The sequence below is a fragment of the Siphateles boraxobius genome, unplaced genomic scaffold, assembly GCF_051911475.1.
Source record: "Siphateles boraxobius isolate OS27281-9 unplaced genomic scaffold, OSU_SipBor_1 19, whole genome shotgun sequence".
In the NCBI taxonomy this organism is placed as follows: domain Eukaryota; kingdom Metazoa; phylum Chordata; class Actinopteri; order Cypriniformes; family Leuciscidae; genus Siphateles; species Siphateles boraxobius.
In genome coordinates, this window is record NW_027508799.1 from 32,229,900 (window position 1) to 32,257,621 (window position 27,722).

A 27,722-nucleotide genomic window follows, 5' to 3' on the forward strand; every position below is an offset into this window, starting at 1 on the left:
GTTTGAGAAGCCGTTTCACTCTAAGAAGTCACTATAGGGAAGAAAAGACTACCGTAACTTCCGTTTCATGCTGACTTCAGTTATTTGATTAGAGTAATTTTAGAATTTTTGGTTCTAATGAATGTAAGAGTGTAACATGAACAGTGGAATATAAAGCGTTACCTTTTCTAGAACATGCATCATTTTGAATTTAATACATGACCGGATGAAATGTTTGCATAAATCGTTTATTTAAATGATAAAAGTTAATCCTAAAGAGATAAAGAGCCACACATCAGACTTTTTTTTTTAAGTTTATCACTTTATTTAATTTGTCGCAGTGCAAATTAGTTTAGCTAATTTATACCATTATTTATTTATTAAAATCATTTTTTTTATTATTATTGTTTTAGTTAATCATGTTAATGTTTTAATGTTTTTAATGCTATAATGTTTTTACATTTTACTTCAGAAATCATCAGAAATGCCAAACAATGTCATTGACCTCTCCACCAGGTGAGTGAGATGCTTGCTTTCTTTCTTTCTTTCTTTCTTTCTTTCTTTCTTTCTCAGATTATAAGGAGGATTTTCTCTATTATTCCTGCATAAATAAATAACATCTGATGCTTTTACAAATCTAAGAAGCAAAGCCACATATTAAAAATCTCCCACTGACTTGCATCTTCTTTTGTTTCCGAGATTTATATCCATCAAAATAAGACTGCGGAACAATCCGGAGGTTACTGTGAAACATGATTTACTGACTAGATTCTCAGCTCTCACTGTGTGGCACATATGAGGATCTCAGTGTATTACCACCATCTGCTGGTGACACACAGGACAGCGGGAACAGATTCAGCGGGAAACAGGTAACAACAACCCTCCATTTTCTGGGATTCAACATTAAAGTCACGTAATTAATTTTTCTAAGAAAGGAAAATATATTAACCTATGGCTGTGGATGATTGAAATACAATGTAGAATATCTAGTTTAGTTTCTGCTGCATAATACATGTGTGTGTGTGTGTGTGTGTGTGTGTGTGTGTGTGTGTGTGTGTGTGTGTGTGTGTGTGTGTGTGTGTGTGTGTGTGTGTGTGTGTGTGTGTGTGTGTGTGTGTGTGTGTGTGTGTGTGTGTGTGTGTGTGTGTGTGTGAGAGATGAAATGATTTTTGTTGCATGCAACTCATCATTTAATGGGTGACAAAACTCCATAGAGTTGCTTTGCCCAGAGTTACTGTATAACTACAGACCACAATATCACAGAGACGTGAAGGTGGACTCTTTTGATCTGGACCAGTTAGAAACCATGTACTAGTGACAGATACACAAAAACCATGCCCTAGCATTATAGTGGCACGTTTAGCATGCTCAAGTTTCACTCAGATTGTCTTCAGAATGTAAATCTAGTTTCTTTCTCATCTGACTACAACAATTGTAGCTCTCTCCTTCTCTAGTCTTGCATATGTGCGATAGTATGATTGCTTTTCTGCATTGAACATAATATTTGTTCCTTTTTCAATTCTTTATCCATATTGAAATAAATCAAAGGACTGTGTTTGCGGAGGAAAAATGGTTTGGAAGTGGCTGAGAAAAAGGAAATTGCGCTCATGAAAATGATTTCCATAAGACCTCGTCCATGTTTGTAATTTAATGAAAATCCATATTTACTTTGGGTAATTGCTCTGGCCAATTAAGTGTAAACATCACTCAGCACTTTGTAGTTGGAGTATCAGTGCATGATAATGATGTGGCATTTCAATTTTATTTTCCGTCTGCGGCGGAGATGCAAGTCGAAGCTTTTTCGATTTCATTACAGAGAAACATATAAGCTAATAACATTCTCAAACATTAATTTAGCCAGGCTTTGATGAATGCGGGCTATCTGCCGAAATGCATTGACGTGTTTTTTTTTTTTTTTTGTGCTTGTGTTTGTTGTATTATTAATGTGTTATTTCATTTTCGATTTTGGTGAAATAATATCTGCTAATGAAATGTGTCTTTAGAAGGTTGCCTTTTCTGGGCAAGTCCAAAATAAAACTTTAAATCAACTTGACTCAGAAGAGGCTCAGAGCAGCTGTGAGGTTCGTCTTACATGTTGTTGCTAACTATTTATGATCGTTAGTGTTTGTACATGCAGTAGAACTCAACTCGTTTGCTATTCAAAGTCTGGTGTGATTTTTCTCATGACTGTTCTGTGGTAAACTTCTTCTGCGGATGGTTTTTGTGTTAGTTGTTCAGAAGACCGCTAGCACATTTATTTGAGTGTCATCCGTGTCCTGCGGCTGAGGGCCATCTTCATCACTGTCAGTGGGAGCCGCTACTTCAGACCCGGGTCTCATCACTCAGTCTGGAGCTGGATTCACAAAAAATCTTTTTTATGTAAGGTAAATAGAAGTGCATTCATGGAGAAAAATGTTCTCAAATATTTTTTTTTACATCTTAGTTGACAGAAGTCAATAATTTTTTGAATGTAAAGTTTGTCAAATTTAACATTAACTGTTAGAAGATTTTATTTGATTATAAACGTATAGTACTAATAGGTATTGCAATGCTTAATATTAGATTTTTTAAAAATCATTAAAAGACTAATTTATGGAAACATGTTTCCCCCATGGAATAAAATAATAATAAAAAGGTCAATTCAAACGAGTTCATATCTTGCAATTGACTTTTTTCCTCTCAGAATTGTGAAAAAACGTCAGAATTGCTGGGATAAAAACTCACAGTTGTGAGGGAAAAAGTCGTAATTGCTAATTATTTCTCAGATTTGTGGCTTTATACTCGCAATTTTTATATTTTATTCCATGGTGGGAACAAGCTTCCAGACGAACTGGAGATTCACGATGAACATACTTTTCAAGAATTTAAACTTAAATGTAAAGTTCTAACATTCTACAAAATATTCTATTCTAAACTGCCATTTTATTATTATTTGATAACTTAAAGGGACACACACACACACACACACACACACACAGACACACACAGTCATGATTTACTCATCTTCTTTTATGTTCCACAGAAGAAAGTCATACAGGTTTGGAACAACATGAAGGTATGTCCTTGTGTTTGTTTTTTTCGGTCACCAAAACAGTTTGGTTGCCAACATTCTTCCAACTATCTTCTTTACCGACATTTTGAATATGCAAGAAATGTGAGACCCTGTTGAGTTTATCAAAAAGGGGTTTAATGTGTTTTCCCACACCCCTAGAGTTATATATAAAAAGTAAAAGAATGTTAGAATAAGAAATGTTTTTTTTAAGAATACAGGGATTAAAACATAAATACTTGAACAGTATGTTTCTGGAAAAATACATTATGTATGATACAGAAAGATGTGTTAGGGTTTTCCTGCCTAGCATAATTACATCTGCATCGCTTCTGGTCTCAGTAGTAATATAGTTAGCTTGCTTTGGATAAGGCACAAAAAGATTTCTCTCTTTAAACTGGTCCATCTCAACAATGCCATTAAGTGTCAGAAATCTACATTTGGTAATCCGGTGATCACTTGTAACCAGTGTTATTGCTGTACAGACAGTCCTTTATCTGCACAGTAGATCAATCAGTCAATCTCCCTTTTTTGATGTGTCTGACTCAACATTGGGGTAAGATGTTGGGATGAGTTCCCGTCGTCTTTGTAATCCAGTGGAAATGGGAGGTCAGTTACACAGTGTTGCAGGTCGGCGTCGGGACGGTCAGAGGTCGTCTGCTTCCTCTGAGCTGAAGCTGCTCCTGCGACTGCTCCCTTTAGACGCCGCAGGAGATCCGGCGGAGAGGAGTGGGTCGGTCCCGAAGGGCGAGAGGGGGTCGTCCATCAGGATCTCATCCAGCCGATGCTCTTCTTTCAAGGTGCTGCAGAAGAAGTCAGTGAAGTGGGAGAGAGGATCTGAGAAGGTGGTTGAGCCGTCGGTCTGTTCTCCGCCGTTCCCCACAACCAAGGCCGCCGGTAAGGGTGTCCGCTGGGTGTAGTCCGGGGTGCTCATGTCCTCCTGAGGATAAAGGGGGGGCTGTCCTGGCTGCGGGGGGGTCTGGTGCTGCTTCAGGAGATGGGACGAAAGTTCAACTGCTCCCATTGAAGCAGCCATACTGGGCAGACCGTGAGCACGAGCCTGGATTTCCAATTCCTGTCAAAGACACACACAGGAAGGTGGGTTAAGATAAACTTTGCATTCAGGCCATCCGGGTCAAGTCTGACAGAAATAGATGCCACTCTAATTTGGTGGCAAATTCCTTGAAAAGAAAAGAAAAAAAGAAAAACTCTTTCCTTTTTTTATCTCTAGGCCCTTATGTGCCATAAATGCATGAAGGGTGCATTCAACTTCAAAAACTCATCCATCACAGAGATAAATTCTGAGGTAACTTCCAGCAAGCAGAGCTTCCCGTTACAACAGGACAGCTTAAATGAACACGCCGACGTTTTGGGACTTTAGGTTATTCACCGATTCCCCCAGAGTTAGATAAGTCCATACAGACCCTTTTCATCCCCGTGGGTGCTGTAACTCTGCCTGACGCACCCACCGCTAGCCTAGCTTAGCACAAAGACTGGAAGTAAATGGCTCCAGCTAGCATACTGCAATAAGTGACAAAATAACACCAACATTTTCCTATTTATATGTTGTGATTTGTATAGTCACAGTGTATACAAATAACAAGGTCATATGAGACACAGGCATCTTCTAACCGTATACATACTGGGATCTATATTCTCCGAAGGCTCACTGCTACTTGGGCGGAGTGATTTGCTCGCAGCACATGAGAAGCCCCGTGGTTAGGAGCAGAGAGTTCGCTCAGAGTGTTGCGCCAGTCACTCCGGAGCCATTTATTTCCAGTCTTTGTGCTAAGCTAGGCTAGCGGTCGGTGCGTCAGACAGAGTTACAGGACGCACAGAGATGAAAAGGGTCTGTATGGACTTATCTAACTCTGGGGGATACGGTGAATAAGCTAAAGTCCCAAAAAGTCGGTGTGTTCCTTTAACGGTGTGTGGCGCACAATCATTAACTTGCCCAGACCTTTGACCTTGAACTTACACCATTACACAGTTGGTCATCATTTCAGTGTCATGTTTATTAATTTGAGTACATTTTACTGTGACTACAATGGCATCTAATAACAACTGCCTGTTTAAAAAGCAAAATAAACCAAATAATTTATACATTTTATACATATTTAAATATCTGATTAATGTTATATGTATAGAATGAGTTTGGGTGATTGGATTATTTAAAACCTTATTATTGAATATTACATTAATATAAGGCATTTTTTTGGTGTTATTTTTTATTTTGAATACTCGTTTATTTTTATATTTAGACTATTTTTATTATTGAGTAATAGTATTTAACAACACATACGCGCTATATAATTAGGGTTAGTTGCTTGTGATTATGCATAATTCACTGTTTTGACTACAGTAAGAACATGTAACATGGACACTGTAAAAAAAAGTGTGACCATATTCTTTGTTTACTCATCTTCTTTTTAATTAAAATCATTTAAATATATTGATGTGCACGTGTTTTACTTTTGTTATTGTTGATTAAATAATAAAAAATAAAAATAATGAAACAAGATTTGTTCTCTCATTTGGTTGATGAGATTAACACTAAGTACTAACCTAGTACTCATGCAAGTGTCTAGACTAACCGCTATGGTTTCATATTTCCATTACTCCCACACATCATCTGTAGCGGAGACAGTCTAAATGAGCTATTGCATTGCCTCTCAGCGTGGGTATCTTCAGACACTCAATTGAGGTATTATTAGCATTAGCTTTTGGAAAGGAAGCCTCGGGGTAATTACTTTGAGGGCTAATTGTAATGTCTTCACATGTGTGAAGAAGACTCGCGCCTGGTCCATGAATATGTCAATACTGTTGGAAACGAATGCATAAATTCAGACAAGGAGCCCAGCTCTTCAAAGTTATTAGCTCTCATAATTTAATTCCGGGGCACATTCCGCTCCTGACGAAGCTGTAGCCGCTATTATTATTATTATTAATCAGATAATCACCTCAGCTCACAGTGTTCAAAGTGAGGCCTGAAAGGCGGTTACAAACATCGATAGGAGCAGGCCGCTCAGATGTCAGGCACATGCAGGGTGTGTTTGAACATTTGTTTTCAAGCTAAGATGGTCATCAGCGCAAGTGACCGGTTAAAACCACTAGAGTGGACACCATCATGCTGCTTTTAGCTGCTTGTCCATCAATGTTGGGGAGTAACGAACTAAGAGTACTGATACTACTAGGTTTTTTAGTAGAGTGACTTTTTTTTTCTTACAGTTTCAAGCTAATTTTCTAATGAGAATCAAAACAAAATGCAATATTGCTACATTTTACCACATTTTATCATGTCTGTAGATTGACAAGGAGAGAGAGTTAAGGCCATAATTAAACATGGCCCTTAAATAATGGGGAGCTTAATTCTTTTGAAAGAATCGCTTTGTTTAAATGATTCAGGTCAAACAAACAACTCACCAATTCATTTTTGCCCCTTTGTCTGTTATGTAGGTAAATTCTGTTGTAACTCTTTTTGACTGAATTATGAATGTTTTCTTTCCACATGTTTTTTTTTATTTTTTATAAAATTAAGGTTAATTTAATGCTATCAGCCCAATTTAGATGTTATTTCGGATAAATGCCCCAAGTGTAGAGTTAAATTGTGTCATCTGATAGTTTATAAAGATGTCATTGTCTCAGCTTGGAATGTATAAGCTGGTCTTTTTTCATCACTCTTGTTACATCACTCGCTTTTAATTTTTTTTTTCTTGCCTTTCGCTCCTACAACCATCGCTTTCTACAGTCTCTCATGTCTACATCTAATTCTCCGGCCATATTCCCCTCGTTCACTTGTTCTTTCTGTGTCTTTACCTGGATTCGTAGCTGGAGTCTTCTGTTGGCCTGTTCTAGTTTCTTCTGTCGGCTCTCGAGATCACGGGCGTGCTGCTGCTCTTTCTGCAGCCACTTAATGTATTCCACCGAGGCCTTGAGGATCGTCCCTTTGTTCCAGCGCATATCACTGGCAGAGAAAGTAAAAGATAACCTTTCTCAACACCGCCTTTGCATCAGCAGAACTTTCATACACAGAGAAAAGCCTCACAAGGGTCTCTTTTTTTCTCCAGGACCAAGAAACTGTGATTTACATGGCCAATTATTCATTCTCGGACATTACCTTGCCTTTGAATGGGAATTTTAATGGAATAGTTAAGTACGTCTGCAGAAAGACCATTCTGTGGCCCCTTGTATGGTAAAATTAATCCCTGAGCAAAAATAGGTGTCGGAAGAGGCAGAAAAAAATTGGACTTTGGAAGCCGAAGTAAAGTGCAGTCATTCCCGATACCATTACTTTTTAAAAGGAGGAAAGTGTCGTGAAATTGTCTCTTTCTTTGGAATAAGATGTTGGCCTGATCGGAGCTAATAATCTCCTTTATCTTGTGTTAATGGCAAGGTGACAGCACTAGCCTTCCATTTAAATTCGATAAAAAGTTCAATTAAGCCGGGGCAATGGGCTCCCTGTCTGCACCGTACTTCATCTCTGGGTTCAGTTGTGCTTAAACTTTAGTTCAAATGGTCTATACTTTGCCTTGAACCTCATTTTCATCATTCAGATGGTGGTCTGTTCGTGCTGTAGGTATTTCTTTGAGAAATGAGCCTTGTACTGTCATTTACTCTCTCCTTCAGTGTCATTTTGCCCTGTCTTTAAGAGTCTATCTCTGATGTGATTTGATGCGAAGACTTTGAGTTCGGCTGTGAATCCAGTAAGACTTTTACTTACGGGTCATTTGATTTCGGTATCAGCGTTCCCAGCTCTTTGATCCTGTAGTTGATGTTGTATCGCCGTCGTCTTTCAACTGACAATTATGAGAACAAAGTAAGTCATGCAGCACAAACCTAATATTAATATTAAATAGAAATAATTAATGCACTATGGAATTACAATATGAATGGCTTATTATTGAAAAGAAATAATTACATTAAATATTTAACCATCATATTTTGTTGAAAGTGACTTGAACTGTCTTTTGAGACCCTAATGTACATTTAAATAATAAATAAATAAAATAACATTTTGAAATTAGCCTCATTATCCCAAAAATCTGAAAGAATATTGGTAACACTCTACAATAAGGTTCCATTCATTAACATTAGTTCACTGCATTATAAAATTAACAATGGAAAGTATGCTAAATGTTAATTTCAGTATTTACTAATACATTATTAAAATTAAAAGTATCTGTTAATATAAATAGTCACACTTTAGATTAGGGCCAAATTCCCACTATTAACTATGACTTTTGCCTTACAGCTTATTAATAGTTTGTAAGTTAGTAGTTAGGTTTAGATATTGTGTAGGATTAAGGGATGTAGAATATGGTCATGCAGAATAAGCCATTAATATGCACTTTAGAAGTACTAATAAACAGCCAATAGTCAATAGTAATATTCATTCTAATAAGCAACTAGTTCAGAATTGGACTCTAAACTAAACCCATGTAACCACATTATATAATTAACCTGTGCCAACATGAGCTATCATCAGTTAGTTAATGCATGTTTTAAAACAGATAGTTCGAGTCCTTGATTCTGATTGGTTGAGCCGCGTTCAAAGCCGTTGTAAATTACTCAACAAACATACACCCGTGACCGCATTACATTAGTATTACTGCGCAACTGCCATTTGTGATTCTTTGTTTCTGCATGTGTGGCTTGCTTGGCAACCTCTTTTGAAATACATTGCTTGCCGGAGGAATAAATGTGTTATAACGTTATTTTTTTTGTTGCTGGTGTTTAATTGTATGAATAAAATAAATATTACAATGAATATTTTAATGGAGTAACCGTTTTATAAAAGGTTATTATACCTTTATACCTCCGCTCCGTGTCGTGCCTAACAACGCTAGTTCTCAATTCATTGTAAATCACGGCTTTGCGGGGCTTATTGCTTTATTAAGTAATGGTATCTTATTGTAAACTGTTACCAAAATATTTCTCTGACCTAATCATCCATTTGACAACATTTATGAAAGCTGAACCCTCAATCAGCCATGCATTTTTCAAAAATGTGACTTGTTATATGGAATATAGCCACTTTGCTTCAGTTCTGGAGTCAATTTGAGTCCCGTAAAAAGCACACCACAAAAAGAAAAGTCATTTTTTGAGCATTTTGGTAACAACAGATTCCCGGAGGAATTTTCCGGGCCTCTGGGTCTCTAAACAGAACATGAGGGTTAAATGAGCAAGTGCAAACGCCCTCTTACTTAGATTGTGATTGTCTTTTTTCTGTCTTTCTTTGGCCGTGACTCTGGTGTCGTGTTCTGTAAGAGAAGAAGAAAGGATGGGAAGGTTATTGCAGAAACTAATAAGTGTATATCCAAAGGTAAGTTGAACACCATGCTGATGCAAAAAAAAAAAAAGCCATTAGATTAATAACATCATTAGTTTTAACAACTTCCTAATCAGTCCTCAAGATTCCTGCCTAATGCTCCCAAAACAACAACCATCTCATGCAGCCACACATCAGCACAAGCCCTTTTTTGTGTCTGAATAAGTGTCATTCAGCCCAGACTCGTCAACACCAGATCTCTGTCTGTAGAAAAGCTGTGTATCTTCTTTGAATCCTTCCGGACCTTACGATTAACCAATCTGCTGCTGGCATCCCGGAGCGGGTGAAGAGGAGGGAGGCCTAATGCTTCTGCATTCATATTCACATTCACATTCTTCCAAATTATATAATTGGGAGCAGTGATTGGATTTCTCAATTCATTTCTGCTGATTCAATAAGGTCATTTGAGCCGCGCGTAACCAAACAAGAGCGCCGTGCAGCACGCTTATGTGAAAAAGAAAGTAATGCACTTATTTTCCTGCCGGAGTGAAGAGTTCTCCAGGCATCCTTTCTATTTCCTGAATCAATTAGCTTTACTTGATGCATGACATTCATAAGAAAAAAGGCACCCACAAAGGAGGAATTGTGCATGTCTATCATGCTAAGAATACATGCTACCATATTCCGCTCACTGAAGCATTGATAATGAAGAATGAGAGCAACACAATGGTGAGCTAAACACGGAGCACGCCGACTCTTAGAATAAGACAGCTGAATAATAAAATGAAACATACAGTTGTGTTAGGCTTTCACAGTCTGGGCTGTTTGGAATAACACATGGGTTTGCTTTGCTAGATCTATTTGCAGTATTTGTACTATTATTATTATTATTATTATTATTAATATATTTTGTGTGTTCAATGGGAACACTTTTATCATAGTATAATATAATGAAATATAGCAGAAGTCAATTAAAAAAATATATGATTTAGAAAATAATGAAGTATGCCAAATGCATAAAAGTTAATGTAATTTTGAGACGACTAATTCATCATTCATAATTCAAGTATGGAGCTATTTGTGACAAGGTCACAAGTTTAAGTCCAAAAAAATATTTCTTTGTTTATTAATCCATCCATTTTATTTATTGTGTTCTTAGGTCACAAAATAAGTCCCAAGAAACACAACAAAAACATTATTCTTTATATATTTTTTTGTGTTTTCTTACACTCTCAGAAGAAAAGGTTCTATATGGAACCTTAAAGGGTTCTGTCAGGTGTTTCATATATAAAACCTTTTTAGGGATTCCTATTATGAGATAATTTTATGCATCTTTTTATTCATTTTAAATTTTATGAATTAAACAGCTCGAAAACATACTTCCATCAAATTCCAAACTTCCATCAAAGAAACAAATTAAAATGAACGGTTAAACATCAAATTAAGTCAGGAACCCTAGAGTTCTATATAGAACCCCACTGAACCTTTTTTTTTCTAATAGTGCAGGGACTTACACTTGTGACCTTGTCATGGCTATTGCAATGCTCTACCAGATGAGAAACAGAAAATAAACCGTTTCAAAACTGCAGTCACATCTTTGTGGTGTTTAATCTGAAATGAAACTGCTCCTCTAAGTGTTTCTTTCTGAAATGTCTTTGCTAACAGCACAGGTCCTGCTCGGACAGGCGTCTGTGCTCCATACCTGTAACTTCCATTTTAACTGAGAGCTTTGTGGGCAATGAGGGAGTCAGTCTTACCTTGGTCACCGCCGTACATCTCCAGCATGCTGTTGTTCAGTGACACCTTCAGAGGAAGAGAGAGCAAGTCTAGATTCACACAGGGGCATTACATGTTCACCATGTGTAGGGATTCTGCATGCATGTGATCTTTTATCCAGTCTATTTTGCATCGTATGTAATATTTTAGATGTTACATGCATGATTTTTGACACTGACGTTCTCTATGTTAAGAGTAAACTGTTAAACAGGCTTAGATTAAGTTTTACTGCTTTTTTACACTTGATTTGAGGATTAAAATGTGATTATTACAGCCAGATGATGCATAATCAAATTAACTAAAATATATAAAATGACGACGTTATGAATGATGGATGATCAAATTCTGGATTTGTGCAGAGCTCATATGCATAAAGTCAGACTATGAGTCTTAAATGAGCAGAGAAAATCAGCAAACAGATGCAGCGCTCCAGGAGACAAAAGAGAGCGCTGTAGAGCTTTTTTTATTTTTTATTCTCGGTTTCTATTATTCTGCAGGAGTTTTGCTATGGCATAATCGGTCAGCTCCATTTACATCTACATGCACGTTTTTCGCCAACTACCAGTCCAACAAAAGCTAGAGCCCATTGTGAAAAACCCATTTCTGTCAGCGTTCTCGGTGAAATGTAAACGTAGTACAGGATTAAAGAGGAGGTCAGAGCGTTACAGGAAGTGTTCTATAGTGTTTCCTCCGCTCGTACGTGCCCTCCATTATCTCAGTAGGGGAAAGCGTGGGCTTATCAACATGAGAGATTGCCACAGCCCCTTGACTGTTCGCGTCGTAATCGCTTCAATCCATTCCCATCATGTTAGCAGATATGTTGACACGAGGAAGCGGCTTGATGCGTCGTGCTGTATGACTAATTAGAACGAATTGATCCGTTTAAGCATGGTATCATTTCTGAACAAGTCCACTGGGAGAGAAGATATTAGCTCAATCTGATGCTTGACTGCTTACTCAAATACAAAACTCTCGCTTGCTCATTCTCTCTCTCTCTCTCTCTCTCTCTACTTCCTCAGCACACTCTGCCTTATTCGTTCCCATCATGCTCTTAGTATCACATACCTCTCTAGTGAGTTCAGGTGTTGTAGTAATCACAACTCAAGCGAAGCTTTGTCCATCCACGGACGTTAGTATGACAGTAACAATTGCATGCTGGTCTCACACATAGTTGGGCCACTTGTGTGCCCAGATGCTTACCTAAGGGTTTTCATTGGCTCTAGCAGAATTGCAATTCCTCAGCAGAATGTGCTTTTGGCATTTAGCAGAGTTGAGGTATTTTTCTAGCTTGCTCCCTCTTTCTGTTTTGGAGAAGTGATCACTCATTAACATAGTCTGGCTCTTCTAAGGCATACCTCTCTGCATGCCGACATCATTAAAAGACTATTGTTCCACTGTTTAAAGCCGGAGATTTAAGTCTGTTCCCCAGAGACTGAACTTTGACTCTCAGCTGGACCTCACACAAAGACAAACCCCTTTTCACAAGCACACCAAAGACTGGCACGTGTTTGTGTTATTAATGTGTTTAATTCATTTTTAAACCTACAAATGTCTTACCTGTTTTATTCATCTAATTAAGTGTGCATTTTATGAACATGCAGAAGTACTTTGTCATTTTCATTTCATAACATGGTAACACTTTAATTAAGGTCTGTTTATATAATGCATCAAATAGCTAATCATAATTTTTTTATAATTATAGTTTTTATACTTGTAGATATTATAGTTAATACTTTAGAAATGTTTTAGAAATATTTTAAAATTAAACAATTATATAAAATAGTATTTGATCTAATTATTGATATTCTGCAAATTTCTGGTTATGGTTAAACTATTATGTTTTCAATTAAATTGATTGTTTTTACTATAATGAAATAAGTCTGCATTGCAATGCATTATATAATAATTTACTTTTGAAGTATAATTTTTACTAGATATTTTGACTGTTAGTTATTTTGACATACTGTACAAGCCATTTATTAACTTATTTCCCAGTGCTTTTTACACCTCTATACACAGCTCATTATTAATTGCACGGTACGAAACAGTTCGACAAAGTGAGGAGATTAACTTGGTATATACTTACATTATTTTGCATTATGATTCCTGGCTCCATACAATCCAAACCCCCATCTTTGAACCCGGATTCAAGGTTAATAAGATCGTCAATAACTTCATCCATTGGAAACTAAAAGAAAACAGTGATTATACACATACTTCTATCAATAGAGGTTGAATTTGTCAATCTGAGATGTTGTTTTAAGTTTCATTTTCACTGTCGTTAGTCATTGTGTCAATCCAGAGTAAAAGTGGGAGACGTGTGAATAAACTGGGCCACTAATCCAATAACAGATGATTCATCATCTCTGAAAGACGAGCCTGAGGATGAAGCATCTCTTATCAGAGCAGCCGACACATCCTTTCATTGTCAACGTGATCAGAGCTGAATGTTTAAAGTTATTGATGAGTACAAACACTCAGAGAGATGAGATCACAGGAAGTACTCACCTCACTGTCGTGATTGTTGGCCAGCGTGAGCAAGGTGACGGGGCTTCCTGGCGTGCTGCTGTCGCTCATGGGTGGCATGTGTCCGTTGCGCATGACGGGCACCGTGCCCAGGGCCTGGCCCGGGTGAGGATGGCTAGCGAGTTTGCTGCCCAAAGTTAGGTATTGTTTGACCTGCTGGGCCTGGGTCTGGTGGAGGTGGTACTTGGAGTTCTCCAGATGACTTTGAACCTACAAAAAGAAGATAATTTTTTTTTTTTTTGCTTAGTAAGTCTTATTTGTCCTCAAATGATGTCCTTGTAGGCCTACATCTCTTTCATTTAACTTGTTTTCCAACATTAAGCATCTGCGCAACCAAAACCACCTTACCGTATTCATGATAAGCAAAAAATTTGCAATTATTTCCTTCAATTAAGCATATATTAAGCCCAACATCGCATTTTAAGCATGTCCCCGAAAGTGAGTTGATCACTGCAATCCAACCTCAACCAAAAAACCAAACCAAAATAAAATTCTGAAAGGGATAGTTCACATAAAAATTTAAATGCTGTCATCATTTACTCACCCTCATATTATCATGTAGGACTTTCTTCTGTGGAAGACCCCACTGAGTTTCATCATATGGACAAAAACAATTTTTTCAGTTGTTCCACAGAAGAAAGTCCTACAGGTTTGAAATGACACGAGGAGGGCGAGTAAATGATGACAGAACTTTAATTTCTGGGTGAACTACCCTTTAACCAAGCACCAAAACTGCCCTTATCTTGTGCAAAACAAGTCAAAGCAAAACATAGCAGGTCCTTACGTTGGAAACTCGAGCTCCGTCTCTCATCTTGTAGAAACTACAGTCGGTTAAATGTGGCATTCTCAACCCCTGTACTTCCACACGGAGGAACGCTAAGGTAGGATCCCAGGCTACCACCAAGTGACTGTCCCCTCTTGTTCCTGTCCGGTCTTTATAACCAAGCGGGAGGAACTCTGTGACCTAATTAGTTCTAAGACCAGGCCTTTCCTTTTTATCGCAAGTCGTAGTAGTCACCTCGAGTGGAGAGATTACTGATCTGACAGGTTTGATCACTGCAGGGTCTTTTGCCTATATGGCTAATTCGCTGGGACTGCCCAGTTTTGTTTGCGTGAAGCAGCCAATCCCAGACTTCCCCCTTCTACCACTTCTGCTTCAGGGGGTCCGACACAATTACTGCTTGTTGTGTGTGGTTTCCAAATGACCCAGACCCAGACCCACTAGACAACATTGTCTTGTATCTGTTTTCAAAAACTAACTGTCTTGAACCCGGCGGCTCCCCTAATTTTAGTCTATAACATATCGTAAAGCTAAATATAGGAGGGAAGCATTCATTCGGGGTGACTGAGGCGACCCCTATCAGACATTATTATGTTGTCTACGCTTACAAAAGCACAACTGTTGAGTTACTTTTATGGCTGTCAAAAAATCCAAAACTGACCTTTTATTGACCGTTGACTAAAGATACTCAATTGTGTGAACCAAAATGATGTTTAATTTGATCAAAACGTCGGTTTGCAATAACAAAAGAGGCATTTAATACTCGTGTTAGTTGAGTCAGAAACATTTGTTGGAAGTTAGGCAGTATTGCCCTTGAATGGAAATCTTAAATGGAAAATATTATCCCATACGCATTGAAATAGTTATTTAAGCCCTTAAAGGATGAATCCGAGGACCAAATCGGATCTTCTATGCCCCTCTGACTGCATATTCAACAGTTCACCAGAGGTCTGTCTCTGTTTATCAGCCATTGCAAAGCTCTTTTCATTACACACACTAGATTTGGCTTCAAAACGACCTAAGAGTGTAACTTCTCTCTTATCCCAGGCAAAGGTGAAAGAAGCCATTGTGTGTCTGAGAGCTCATCTCTGCAGTGGGGAAGGCAAGGGTTATAGTTGTGTTAGAGGGCCATGTCCTTGACTTACATCTCCCCTTTCTGTTGTGAATGCAGGATACACGACTATTAACAAATCAAAGCCTGTAATGTGTTTGAAGTTGTAGTGATTTCGTTCACTAATAAAGTTGAGACAATGTAAGCCCTATATGTGAAGATGTATTAGATGGCATATTTAAAACAACATCACACTCATTAGATAAACATTCTGCATGCAGATTATGAGTTGATCTTATACTAAATTATCAATGATACAGTTGAGATTTGCATGCTTCATAAAGTTCATAAACTTATTTTTTTTACACTTTTGATAGTTTATATTTTGATGTATATCATATGTTTATATTTTCTACAATTGTAATGTGTACTCCTTTAAATAACTTACATTTAAATAACTAATATATATATATATATACACAGACACACACTCACAAACTTTAAGCTAGCAGAATAGCAGTTTATATCAACATATTAGTTTAATAATTGTATATATTGTAAATTATATCTATTTGTTATATTAGAATAAAAAAAATAATGACAGTATGGAGGTACAGAAACACTGACACATTAATATAATCTAACATATAATAACAAAAACATTTCCTTTACCTTGATTTGGTCTTTAAGTGTACATCTTGCCTAGAAAATCTGTAAGCGTGTCTAGAATGACGAGGTATAATCTATTGTGCTAGCGTTGATGTTGCTTAATTTTGTTTCAGCATTAGTCAAGTTCTGGTTTCACTTCAGAAAAATCAGTTTTGAAACACTGGGGAGGGGGACAATTTTTACCGGCTTTAGAAATCATGGACAAAACCTTTCATGGCCAAAAGGTCAGGTATTATGTTGAGTTGGAATGGGTAAAGAAGTTAAATCACTTCAATATAAATCTATAGGATATGCCTTTATTTTGAAAGATGTGAGTCAGAGATACTCTTCTGTTTTGTTTCTGAAGACATCAGTTATGCTATACTGAATATTCCTCTTAAGATTCAATGCTGTTAGACCACAAAAGTTTCTGAGGGGAAGAGAAAGTAAAACTTCTTAAACACACACACACAACACACCAAAAGAACGGAATCACATTCACATTAAACACATCAGGTGTTGTTCCTTCCCCTGAATTTGACAGCATGTTCTTGATATTTCTTTGCACCACAGCAATTAGCATATTTAAACAATTTAGCCACACTCAAAAATGCAAACTATCAAACCAAGCACAATTTATTGTATAGAAATATAGGTTTCTAATATGAAAATATATTTTTATATAATTTTTATAATATTAAAATATAAAAACTATACATGCTTATATTTAATATTTATTTTTTTAACATATATTTAATATATGACATTTAGTCATTTTTGAGGGTGACTTAAAGGGTCACTCCACCCATTTGCATTAAGCATTCCATTGTTAGAAACACAGTCATACTATTGAATGGTCGTGCAACACTCTCTCATTTTCCCCTGAGACGAGAGAAATCCTCTATTTACCTTTTTCACTTCCTCCTACAATGATGAAAAAATCGTCATTTTACGTCATTGTAGGAGGAAGTGTAAAACGGGGGGATTTCTGTATAGACTACAAGCACTAGATCTCACCCTTTCAAACCCGCCCATAGGGGGCTGGACCTAATGCGCTAACAGACCAATCACAGATCAGTGCCAGTGCGTTTGATTTCACCGGCAGAAACTTTTTGAAAATATGGACGATGGTACTGAATACGCAGACAGATGCATTATGGAGGATTGGGATTACACATAGTGTCAGCCATCTTTTTTGGAAGGTAAGCTAGCAGGCTCTTGTTCTGTGGAGAAAGCTGAGTAGTAACTTCAGGGGTTACCGTCCTCTTTTTCCCAGACATGTCCGGCCGTCAATGTCCGGGATTCAGCTTTTGCTTTCTGTGGTCGCCATTCATTGTTTACATGCACAGCTTTTGTTTCAATCTAACTGAATTCATTCTGATTGGTGAATCTGAATGTAGTGTTTACATGAACGCTAAACAAGTGATCGGTTGATGTGCGTTTTAACATCGCTAAGAAAATTCCCGCTCCTCCGTGAGAGATACGAGACCGGTGCGTCTCACAGGTGTCGCTCATCAGTAATCACGCCACCGGCCTCGCGTCGTTCTCCACACGGCCTTCACTTGTCCTGCTCGCCACGGTAAACATGATGAATGGTGACTGTAGAACGCAAAAGCCGAATCCCGGACATTTTTGGCGATCTCGAAACACATTTTCGGGCAGACTCACGGAGACTCACTAGTAGCCTAGACTTGTTGTTTAACTACTGCGCTCTGTTACCGGTAGGCGTGGCCTCCTAGGGCAGCGAAGCAAGTGCATTCTGGGAGTTGTTGTCTTTCATCCACATAAGCCAAAAATACATTTTCTGTCTTTTCTCAGTCTACAAAGCTCCAAATTCAAAAATAATTTCACATTTCTTCTACATATATTACCCATTTTAAATACACATTCATCTTTCCTGAGATGGAGTGACCCTTTAAGTGTCCAAATACTTTGAGGGAAATGTGTGCTTTACAGCCACTTAATATGTGTTTTTTTGTTTGTTTTTTAATCCTACTTCTGTCATTCAACTCTCTTCAAAGGTATTACAGATATAACATTTTTTTGCTAGAGCCATAAATCTGTTTGATTGCATCATCTCTGTCCATTTAACCAATGGTCCAACCCAAATAGATATTCAATGTATATTTATGCATTTGACTAACACTTTTATCCTTAGTGACTTATGGTGCATTTTTTCATTGTGTATTCCCTGGGAATCGAACCCATAACCTCGAGTGCCATAGTGTACTCTCCCAGCTGAGCAACAGGAAGCAATCTCTTCAAAACAGCACTTTTATAGACTCAGAGTAACTGAAGCTCAATCTGAACTCACAGTTGTCCATTAATTGTGCCTCATTTAAAAAAAGTTACACATAGGTCCATAGAGGACAAAAATGTCCATGTCAAAAAACGTTCATAAAAATTTGAAGCTTGGGAGCACAAGCTTTGGTATCATTTTGAAGAAGACCCGTGGCAGATTATTGCTTTAGTAAAATAAAAAAGGAAATCCAAAACAAAGTTATATAGGTTTAAGTTTATAATTTATGAACATTATTTTATATAAAATATATATTTAATAAAACAAGTTGAACTCTAAAACGGCTAGAAAATCAGTTGAGTTTTTCTCTCTCAATATTACAAACACACACATGCACACATTTTTTTTTATATAACACGCATACCAACACACCCACACAAATATCGTGGCATAATTTATCCAATTGGCCTTATAATATGCCGGAGCAGAAAACAGGAATAAACCAAGTATTTGCTTTATAGACCAAACCTGAAAAAAAGGCACCATCTGGTAAAAAATAGTAAAAATTTGCATTTTGAAGCCTTGCCAACAGAATGAAAGCCTCTTATCAAAGATTGCATCATTTTATAGTTAAATGGCCATGGGATTTAAAAAATTGCAGTTCTAATGGGTTTCAATGGGACCATTTTTGTCCAAAAGGCGCTGAGTGGGAGTATTTGTGTACCTACTGCAAAAAATATCTTTTTTAGGAAATAGCGGTGAAATAGTAAAATTACAATAAAAATACACACCTGTGCCAATTTTTATGCAGTTAGCATTAACACAGGCAAAAAAACAAAACTGTAAAGGCCAAATATGTCCCTAAGGAGGCACAAGGGTTAAACAATTCCAAGCAACCATTAAAGACCATTGCACTCAGAGACTAACAAACAGCATTTGAACTCAAACTCTCATGCAGCTCTCATCCCTATTTCTCTCGCTTTTGCAGGTACATACCGGCAGCAGTTGGACCTCCGTGAGAGAGATGACTTGAACCACACAGCAGCGGCTCATGGTCCACAAGAAGGCCTTCACAGTAGGTCAGACTCAGCAGGGGTCACGCAAACAACATGCACAAACAGCCTGCAGTCTTTGCCCTTAAACCACAAGCCAAGAGGAGCTGAAATCTCTCAGTCCAGTGTAAACGCAACAAGGCTAGGAAAGCAGAAGGATAACTGAGCATATGTGTGTGTGTGGCTTTCCTGAGCTGTGTGTGCAGAAACACGGGCCTGGAGAGGAAGGCATGACACATCAGCTTTCTCAGCTTCCTCTGTACGGGATCTAGTGGTCACCCAAAGGCCTGACAGAGGCAGAATTTCAGGTGCTAGAGACTCGGAGCGTTATTTTGTTCTTGGTCCTTCCTGTCTGACCCTCTTTACAGCCTTACTCAGCACATTCCCCTGATAGGTCATCTCTTTAACACTCTCACACACACAACATACATAAAAATTAATCAAACGAAATGCTACTCCAGACACACTCGCTTGCGTTTGCACTTGTAAGTAGTGTAGTGCACACACATTCACTTTAAGTACCAACAAGCCCAAAAAGTGCATAGTGCTCATTACTGAAGCCTCTCAGATTAAAATGACATTGTTTTTAATGTTTTCCATTCAATTTTGTCTTCCAGGGCAGTTTTTATATTGCACTATGGAGATTATTTTTCCCCACAGTCTGCAGTGTTGTTTGTGTTTCTCTGTAGAACACTGTACAAGTCTGACTTACTGATTTGTACATTAAAATATACAAATATTAAAATATATATTATATAATGTATATTAAAAATGGACTTCCTTTAAAAAATTACAATAAACGAGGACCATAAAAGTTTCTAGTTTAAACCACCAAGTCAAACAGATGAGGAAATTATGAAAGACTGTTTCCACCTCAGAGTAAAAAATAATGTAATTGTAAGATCATGTTTAAAACAAGAAATAAAGTCATAGTTGTGATTGTGAGAGATGAAGTCACAAATTTGCAGTTGTGAGATATGAAATCGTGATATTTAAAGTCATAAAGTGATATAAAGTCACAATTATGATAAATGAAGTCGCAATTGTGAGATATCAAGTGATATTGCTAAATATAAAATAACAATTGAGGATAATAAAGTCACATTTACTAGGTCATTATAAGGTCATTAAGGTCATTGTAAAACTATCATCTCAAATGATGATTTATGGCATGAGAACAGTGAGAAGATACTTTGGAAATGGTTGAAATCATTGCAGATTCTCTAAAGTAGACAGGATGTGTATATCAGCATCCTTTTGTTGCCTTGTTTCCTGTTTTAAAGGAAATGCAAAGGAAAGTTTCTAGTAATTGACAAGAGTGCCATTGAAGCTGTGTGTGTGTGTGTGTGTGTGTGTGTGTGTGTGTGTGTGTGTGTTTGTGTTTGTGTTTGTGTGCGTGCGTGCGTGCGTGCGTGCGTGCGTGCGTGCGTGCGTGCGCGTGTGTGTGTGCGCGCGTGTGCCTGGTATTCCCCATGTTATGGGGACCAATTTGACATTTTTTGTTCCCCATGAAGAGAACAGCTTATAAATCATACTAAAAGTGTTTTAAAAATGTTGAGTTTTCTGTGATGGGTAGCTTTAGGGGTAGGGTTAGTGTAGGGGGATCAAACATACAGTTTGAACAGTATACAAATTATTACGTCTATGAAAAATCCCCATAAAACATGGAAACCTGTGTGTGTGTCTGTTTGTGTGTTTTCTAGAGTTTCTGTATGTGTTTGTATATTTACCTCTAACCGAAAATCCTGGTTGGCCATTTTTCCATGTTTTTCTCTGGGCTCGGTCTGAATTCTCACCTTTGTTAGTCCCACATACAGTATGTATAAAACATGAGCTACTTCCTGTAAGAGTTGGGCCGCTTCTGAGACAAGACTTCAAAGTCCAGCTCACACATCTGAGAGCTGTTTTATCCAAGTAGAAAAGGAATGCATAATAACCAGAAGACTTTAATGATTCATATATAAATTAAATATTACACTCATTTTAACTGTATGATAGGAGTGCCAAACTGTCCTCCCGGAGCTCAGTGCTTCAAGAAATATGGTGTGTGAAAATAGTACAACATTTATATATGACATTTACCTGGATTCTCTATCATTTGTATGAAAAAGTGACCTCAAAAATGTAAATGTTTTTTTTTTATTCTATTCTTGTACCAGTGCAATTATTCTTTATTATTATTCTTTAAAATCAATACCAGAAGGTTTGTTATTTTGTTACCTATGGAAGCTTGTTTCTGCCACGGAATAGAAAAAAGGTAATTGACAATATTAATCTTACAATTCTAACTTTTTGTTTCTCTGAATTGGGAGTTTATATCTGGTAACTCTGAAAGCTTTTCAATTCTGAGTTTTAGATAAAATTCAGATTTGCAAGATATAAACTTGGAATTGTGAGATATAAACTCTATTCCATGGAAGAAACAAGCTTTCATAGTTAACAAATGTTAATCGTCTGCAATGTTACATAAACAGCTTCATAGGTTGCTAATAGGTGTGTGCGTTTAAAGAGTGGGCTGAATAGAAACCTGGTTTCCCCAGAAAAGATGTGATTACGTCTAATGCGATTTTCGATGTAAATCAATTAGCCTCCACTCCATCAGGGCCGACAAGGCAAGCCGTTCACAGGCACACCTGAGAGGAATTCACTCAACCCCGTCCCATTCAGACCCACAGTTCCTGTGCGCAGACAGATTTAATTGCAGAACCAAAACCAACAGCAACTGTAAAACGCATTCCTCTATTCAAATACAGGCTATCTGCTTCAAACAACGCATTGGAAAGTAGTTGTAGTGAATCTGATCAATAAACTCCTTTCATTGGGAAATTTATCCACAATATTTGGAGGGGCAAACGACTTTTCAGAAGCGTCTAACCGTTTCCCATGATCTTCTAACTTGGCACCCCGCTTTGCACTGATCCCCTTAAAAATCACAAAATGACCAAACCGCATCACATGACTTCCCTCCACACGCCAGACTCACAAAAAGGACCCAGCACTCTCAGAACAAGGGCTTATGGGTAAGCTGTGGTTTTGAAAGGCCTTCTTTATCTGGGTTTGGGCTAATCACTGGTTTGAATCGCCTACATGGATTTCTTTTTGGCAGTGCAGAGTTGTGTTGTAACGACAGATCGTAAGTTAATTTCATGGTTTGTCTTGGTGAGGTGAGCTGGGGTAAGGAACATTTGAGGATATTTCTGTTGTACACAAACGTAGCAAACATAAAGTAGTTACGGTCTCTAAGCAGTAATGCACAATTGTACACTACCAGTAAGATTAAGGAAATTCATAATTTTATTTAGCAACACAGTAAAGACTTTAATAATATTACAAAAGATTTCGGTAACACTTTATTTTTAAAGTGACGTAGTTACTTACTATAGTAATAACGGTAACACTTTATTTTAAGCTGTCATTGTTACAGTGTAATTATATATTTAAGTACTGGGTATATTAAGCAACTACATGTACTTACTATAGGGTTAGGGTAGTATTAGGACTTGGTTGAGGGTTAGTTGCATGTAATTATGCATAATTTACTGTTATTACTATGGTAAGTACATGTAACATATGTAACAAGGACAATGTAAAATAAAGTGTAACCGTAATAACAAAACCTAACTAAGTACATGTAGTCAGTGTTGGGCATGTTACTTAAAAAAAGTAATTAGTCATAGTTACTAGTTACTTCTCACAAATAGTAACTGAGTTAGTAACTGAGTTACATCATTATAAAAGTAACTAATTACCAGAGAAAGTAACTATTATGTTACTTTAAAAAAAAAAATTCAAATAGGCCTATGTCAAATAACTTGGATGCCCCCAGTATTTCATCTGTTAAATGAATGAAATGGACACTTAATAGAATAAATTATTATTATAATAATATTATCTACACTATTTTAATGTTGCTGTGGGACAATGTGAGAGACACCTATTAAATTAAATATATTATTCTACTATAGTAGAACAATAAAACATAATAGATGGTTTATACTTAATATCGCACAGACCACAACTGGCCAACAAATAAGTTTAAAAATAAATTATGCTACTTAAGAAATGTACTAAAAATAAATAAATAATAATAAAAAATATACATACTCTTTGTAGGGCATATTAAAATGCTAAAACTGTTACACAACTTCACAACTAGTAGACAGACTGTAGCCTAAGTATTTTCTTCCTCACAAAAGTAAACCGTTTAATAAGTGCTCTAAATATAATACTGGATAATTTACCAAAAAAATTATAATAATAAAATATAATATTTTGGGGGTTTATTTTTATAACCTACAGAGAATGTCATCATCAGAGGTTATTTAAGCCAAATTCTAGGCATGTTTGCGGCACGTGTTTACAACCGGTCAAACAAAAAAACATTTTCTGAGAATGTTTCCTGCAGGTTATTTTCAGGTTTTATTTTATAACCTTAAGAGAAGGTTCCCAGAACGTTCCCTGTTATTTTTAGGTTTTATTTTTATAACCTTCCCAGAACGTTCCCTGCAGGTTATTTTTTAGATTTTATTTGTATAACCATGTAAATTAATTAAAATGTTGCAGATGATACCAAAAATAGGCTATAGAGATTATTCTAATGCTGGAATTTGTCATTTATTTATAAACAAACTATATAATGCTCGGACACACTCGGTCTCTCTTGTGCAACTGTTGAGCGCGCTCTCGGACACACTCGGTCACTCTCGCGCATTGTTGGGCGCACTCGCGGCGTTCGCTTCGCACCACAACACGCACCAGAGAAAAAAACGCCGCCGGAGAGAGAGCCTACTCGGATTAAAACCGCTTCAGTGAGTTCAATTATAGTAACGCCACATTATTTTGTCAGTAACAGTAACTGCGTTGTGACAGGGGAAACAGTAATTCGTTTGATTACTCGTTACTGAAAAAGATAACGCCGTTAGTAACGCCGTTTATTTATAACGCCGTTATTCCCATCACTGAATGTAGTGAATTAATATTCAGAGGTTTCTGAGGCGTTTTGAGCACGTTATAAAGTAGTGTTTGCTATGGTCTTCTGGATAGTTTCTTACTGGCCCAAGTTGAAAGAGCCCATTCTCAAATCTATCGGGTCCCTTTTTCAATTTAAGCCTTTGAGATATTTTCTCACCTGTTTCAAGTTTGATTGCTTTGAAAAATCACACCTTTACCCAACAAACTTACTAGATATCATTCATGGTTGAGGGATGAGTTACATGCTTTTTTGTTTGTTTAAATTGGGTTTTGTTTAAATTGTTTGTTTAAATTGCTCACACTAAGTATGAGGAATAGTTATAACAAGCACCGCTGTATATATTAATGTATAGTCATATAACATGCCTGAAAACTGTATCACAGACTCCTTAATTTCAGACTAGACTGCTTTATTTGGAGTACTCAAGCTCTCATGTCATTGTCTCAGTTTTCTGTTGTAAAATAGCTGAACACAGTCAATCCACTTTACTTCAAATGTCATGAAATATTGAAACAGGGAATTCGATTTGGCCTTTAAACAGACTCTTGTCTTATCTGATTGGAAGAATGTACATTAAGTATCTAAACTCTTATTTATGAGTCTAAGTTTAAAGGAGTATCAAAAGTTGAATGGGCAGTCGCACCAGATATCTCCACAACTGGTGCCTTTATCCTGAAATTTGAGTTTATAATGCGAGTGATAGTATGGCCTATGGTCCAGAGTAAAATATATTTAACTTTACAACCTTTTTTTTTTTTTCAAGTGCACATAAAGTGCATTTGTGAGCTAAATTTGCAAAGCTCTGTTCAAAAGCTTTAGCTTGAGATATATTCATTACAGACTAAATCTAATTGTGTAAAATGAAATAATGCAATAGCTGTTTAATGAAGACTAAGCAGAAAATTAGATCAACTTTGACCTTACCCGAACTAATAATACACAGTTTGAAGGATGACAAAGAAACGCTTGTGTCCACGTTCTCTTCAAGTCACTGTCATTTATGTGTGTGTGATGTAACTGTGGAGAATCTACACAGCGTCCATGTGCATTTGTGGACATACACAGAGGCACAAGTGTGTCCGATTGTGCCGTAACATGCGTGACACGTTAAAGCAGTCATGGTCGTCTCAAATACAGTGTAAAAGCCTTCAGTCATTACACTGACACAGTGAGACACACAAATCTTATACTCGCACACACAAAGATTGTTTATATCTATGCTCAATGTTTCAGCATTCATGTTTGATTGCAGTGTCATTTCCCAAGACATCATTGAACTTTTCTCAAACTTTGTTATATTGAGTGAAATGCATGTTATATTACTAATCTATACAAAACAAAGGTTTATTCACAAACCCTATACATATCAGCTCATCAACAGTGCTATAAAAGAGGGGGTGAACTTTTCATATTTCAGACCTCTTCTCTATTACGACTTAATCAAATGAATTGTAATATCCAGACATTTCTTTTAAGATGAATACACTGATTTTGTGATTTAAATTGGATCATTGTAATTTCCTTCCACAGACCGAACTCCCCACACTCTCCTGGCACAAATTGATTAATCAGCACAGCCTGAGTTGAATTTGATCGTGGAGTAGAAGAACAGACGCTAGTACAAAGTGAGCAGTGTGGCGTCCTCTCATGTTCAGGATTGAATGAAAGGCCTTGTCCGTCTGGCTGAAACAGTCTGGACAGACCCTTCTACTCACCTCTGATTTGTGGCATATCAGATGAGGTATTTTGGGGGCATGTTGGGAAATTGATCATGTACAACATGGCTGATTCCGCAAGAGAGAGGTTTATTACTACATACACAACAGGTGCATGAAGTGGCCACTTAAAAATGAATAAATGTCATTGCATTAGATAACAAAACATCAAACCAAGTGGCATCTGTAAATAAATATTGCAAGAGCTTTACTCAGAATAACCAACTTGTCTTCGTTTAATTTAGCAATTAAAAACACTAGTTTTGATATTTTGTTTTCTAAAGCAATGAAATTCATACAAATTTTTATAGAAGTCCATTTCTGCTTCAACTGTAAAAAAAAAGTGACTTTTTCTAGTGATTAAATTTTTTTCATAATTGCTACTTTGTATGTCACATTATGGACTTAAAGTGTTCCTATTATGCTTTTTCGAAAATTACCATCAGGCATTGTAAAATACAACTGTTTTGTAAAAGGTCTGCAAAGTTTTAAAGATCAAAGTGCACAACAAATAAAGTTATTGTCTCCAAAAAGAATTGATTCTGAACTGCCCAAAATGACTCGTCAGCAATTATAGTCTCACTTCCTGTTATATATGCCTATACAATCTAACAAATTTGCATAATGCCAGTTTCTGATCTTCACTAGCCGCCCACAAACGACGTTTACTTTGACCCGCCCTCAAACACTGTAGTTGTAGCTCAGACTGGAAGACTTTGGTTTGTGTTGTCGACGTGTGGAGCAGATGCTGTATGGACAGACTGGACCATCTGACCAATCAGAGCAGAGTAGACTCTTGGAAAGGACGGGTTTAGAGACTGAATCTTTGAACTAACCATTTTCAGACTTTGAGAAATTAGGTGATGCTGCAATGTATAGTATGAGACAATTGTTATCAAGTTTCAAGTTTATTGTATTTATAAAGCACATTTAAAACAACCTTGGTTGACCAAAGTGCTGTACAAAATATAGCTATTTAAATCCATACAAAAATTAAAAACAACTTTCACAAGACATTGAACGCACAAGAGTACAAGTAGGTTTTTAAAAGATTTCTGAACTCAGACACTGGGTGCTGTTTTAATATGTAATGGCAATTTGTTCCATAACCTGGGGCCAGCTACCGCAAAGGCTCTGTCACCCCTACATTTCAGCTTGGATCTGAGTACTCGTAACAGATGATTAGACTGTGATCTGAGCAATCTGATTGGTTTGTGTTCCGTCACCAGCTCCGTAAGGTATTGAGGAGCAATATTACTTACTGCTTTGTACACGAACAGCAAGACTTTAAAATCAATACGATACTGAACTGGTAACCAGTGCAGTGAGCGTAGTGTAGGCGTGATGTGGTCCCGTTTGCGAATGCCTGTAAGCAAGCGGGCAGCTGAGTTTTGGACCAGTTGAAGTCGGTGAATAGATGAAGTAGGTAGACCTAGATATAGCGGGTTACAGTAGTCAAGTCGAGATGAAATAAAGGCATGAATTATAATCTCAAAACTGTTCCTACTTAGGAAAGGTTTAACTTTCGCTAATCTCCGGAGATGGTAAAAGCTGCCACGGACAACTGTATTTTTTATGCTTTTTGACCATTGGTGCATGTAAACCTATTGTAGGAGACCTAGACAATATACCATTAAAGCATAATATAATTTATATCTCAATTTTA

At 37.1% G+C, this 27,722-nt stretch overlaps 1 protein-coding gene and 2 long non-coding RNA genes across 8 annotated transcripts in view; 2 read left to right on the forward strand and 1 right to left on the reverse strand.

Moving 5' to 3' along the window:
• The first annotated feature begins 450 nt into the window (after positions 1-450).
• On the forward strand, positions 451-4,341 carry LOC143742275 (uncharacterized). The gene is made up of 5 exons (XR_013205418.1): positions 451-495; positions 748-848; positions 2,210-2,373; positions 3,009-4,126; positions 4,260-4,341. It is a non-coding gene; the product is annotated as an uncharacterized LOC143742275 (long non-coding RNA).
• Positions 2,971-27,722, reverse strand: part of tfec (transcription factor EC) — a 62,865-nt gene continuing 38,113 nt past the window's right edge. For 3 of the 6 annotated variants that reach the window (XM_077235042.1, XM_077235043.1, XM_077235044.1), the window contains 7 exons: positions 13,581-13,808; positions 13,159-13,260; positions 11,054-11,099; positions 9,232-9,288; positions 7,749-7,824; positions 6,845-6,992; positions 2,971-4,103 (listed from right to left, as the gene is read on the reverse strand). In XM_077235042.1, coding sequence (XP_077091157.1) covers positions 3,675-4,103; positions 6,845-6,992; positions 7,749-7,824; positions 9,232-9,288; positions 11,054-11,099; positions 13,159-13,260; positions 13,581-13,808 — 1,086 coding nt within the window. In that variant the 3' untranslated portion in view covers positions 2,971-3,674. Of the gene's footprint in view, positions 4,104-6,844; positions 6,993-7,748; positions 7,825-9,231; positions 9,289-11,053; positions 11,100-13,158; positions 13,261-13,580; positions 13,809-14,382; positions 14,646-16,102; positions 16,194-19,313; positions 19,431-27,722 lie in introns of those variants that run through there. The other 3 variants (XM_077235046.1, XM_077235047.1, XM_077235045.1) reach the window with 3 other exon arrangements.
• On the forward strand, positions 8,839-26,079 carry LOC143742276 (uncharacterized). Its single transcript, XR_013205419.1, has 3 exons — positions 8,839-9,350; positions 19,306-19,396; positions 25,872-26,079. It is a non-coding gene; the product is annotated as an uncharacterized LOC143742276 (long non-coding RNA).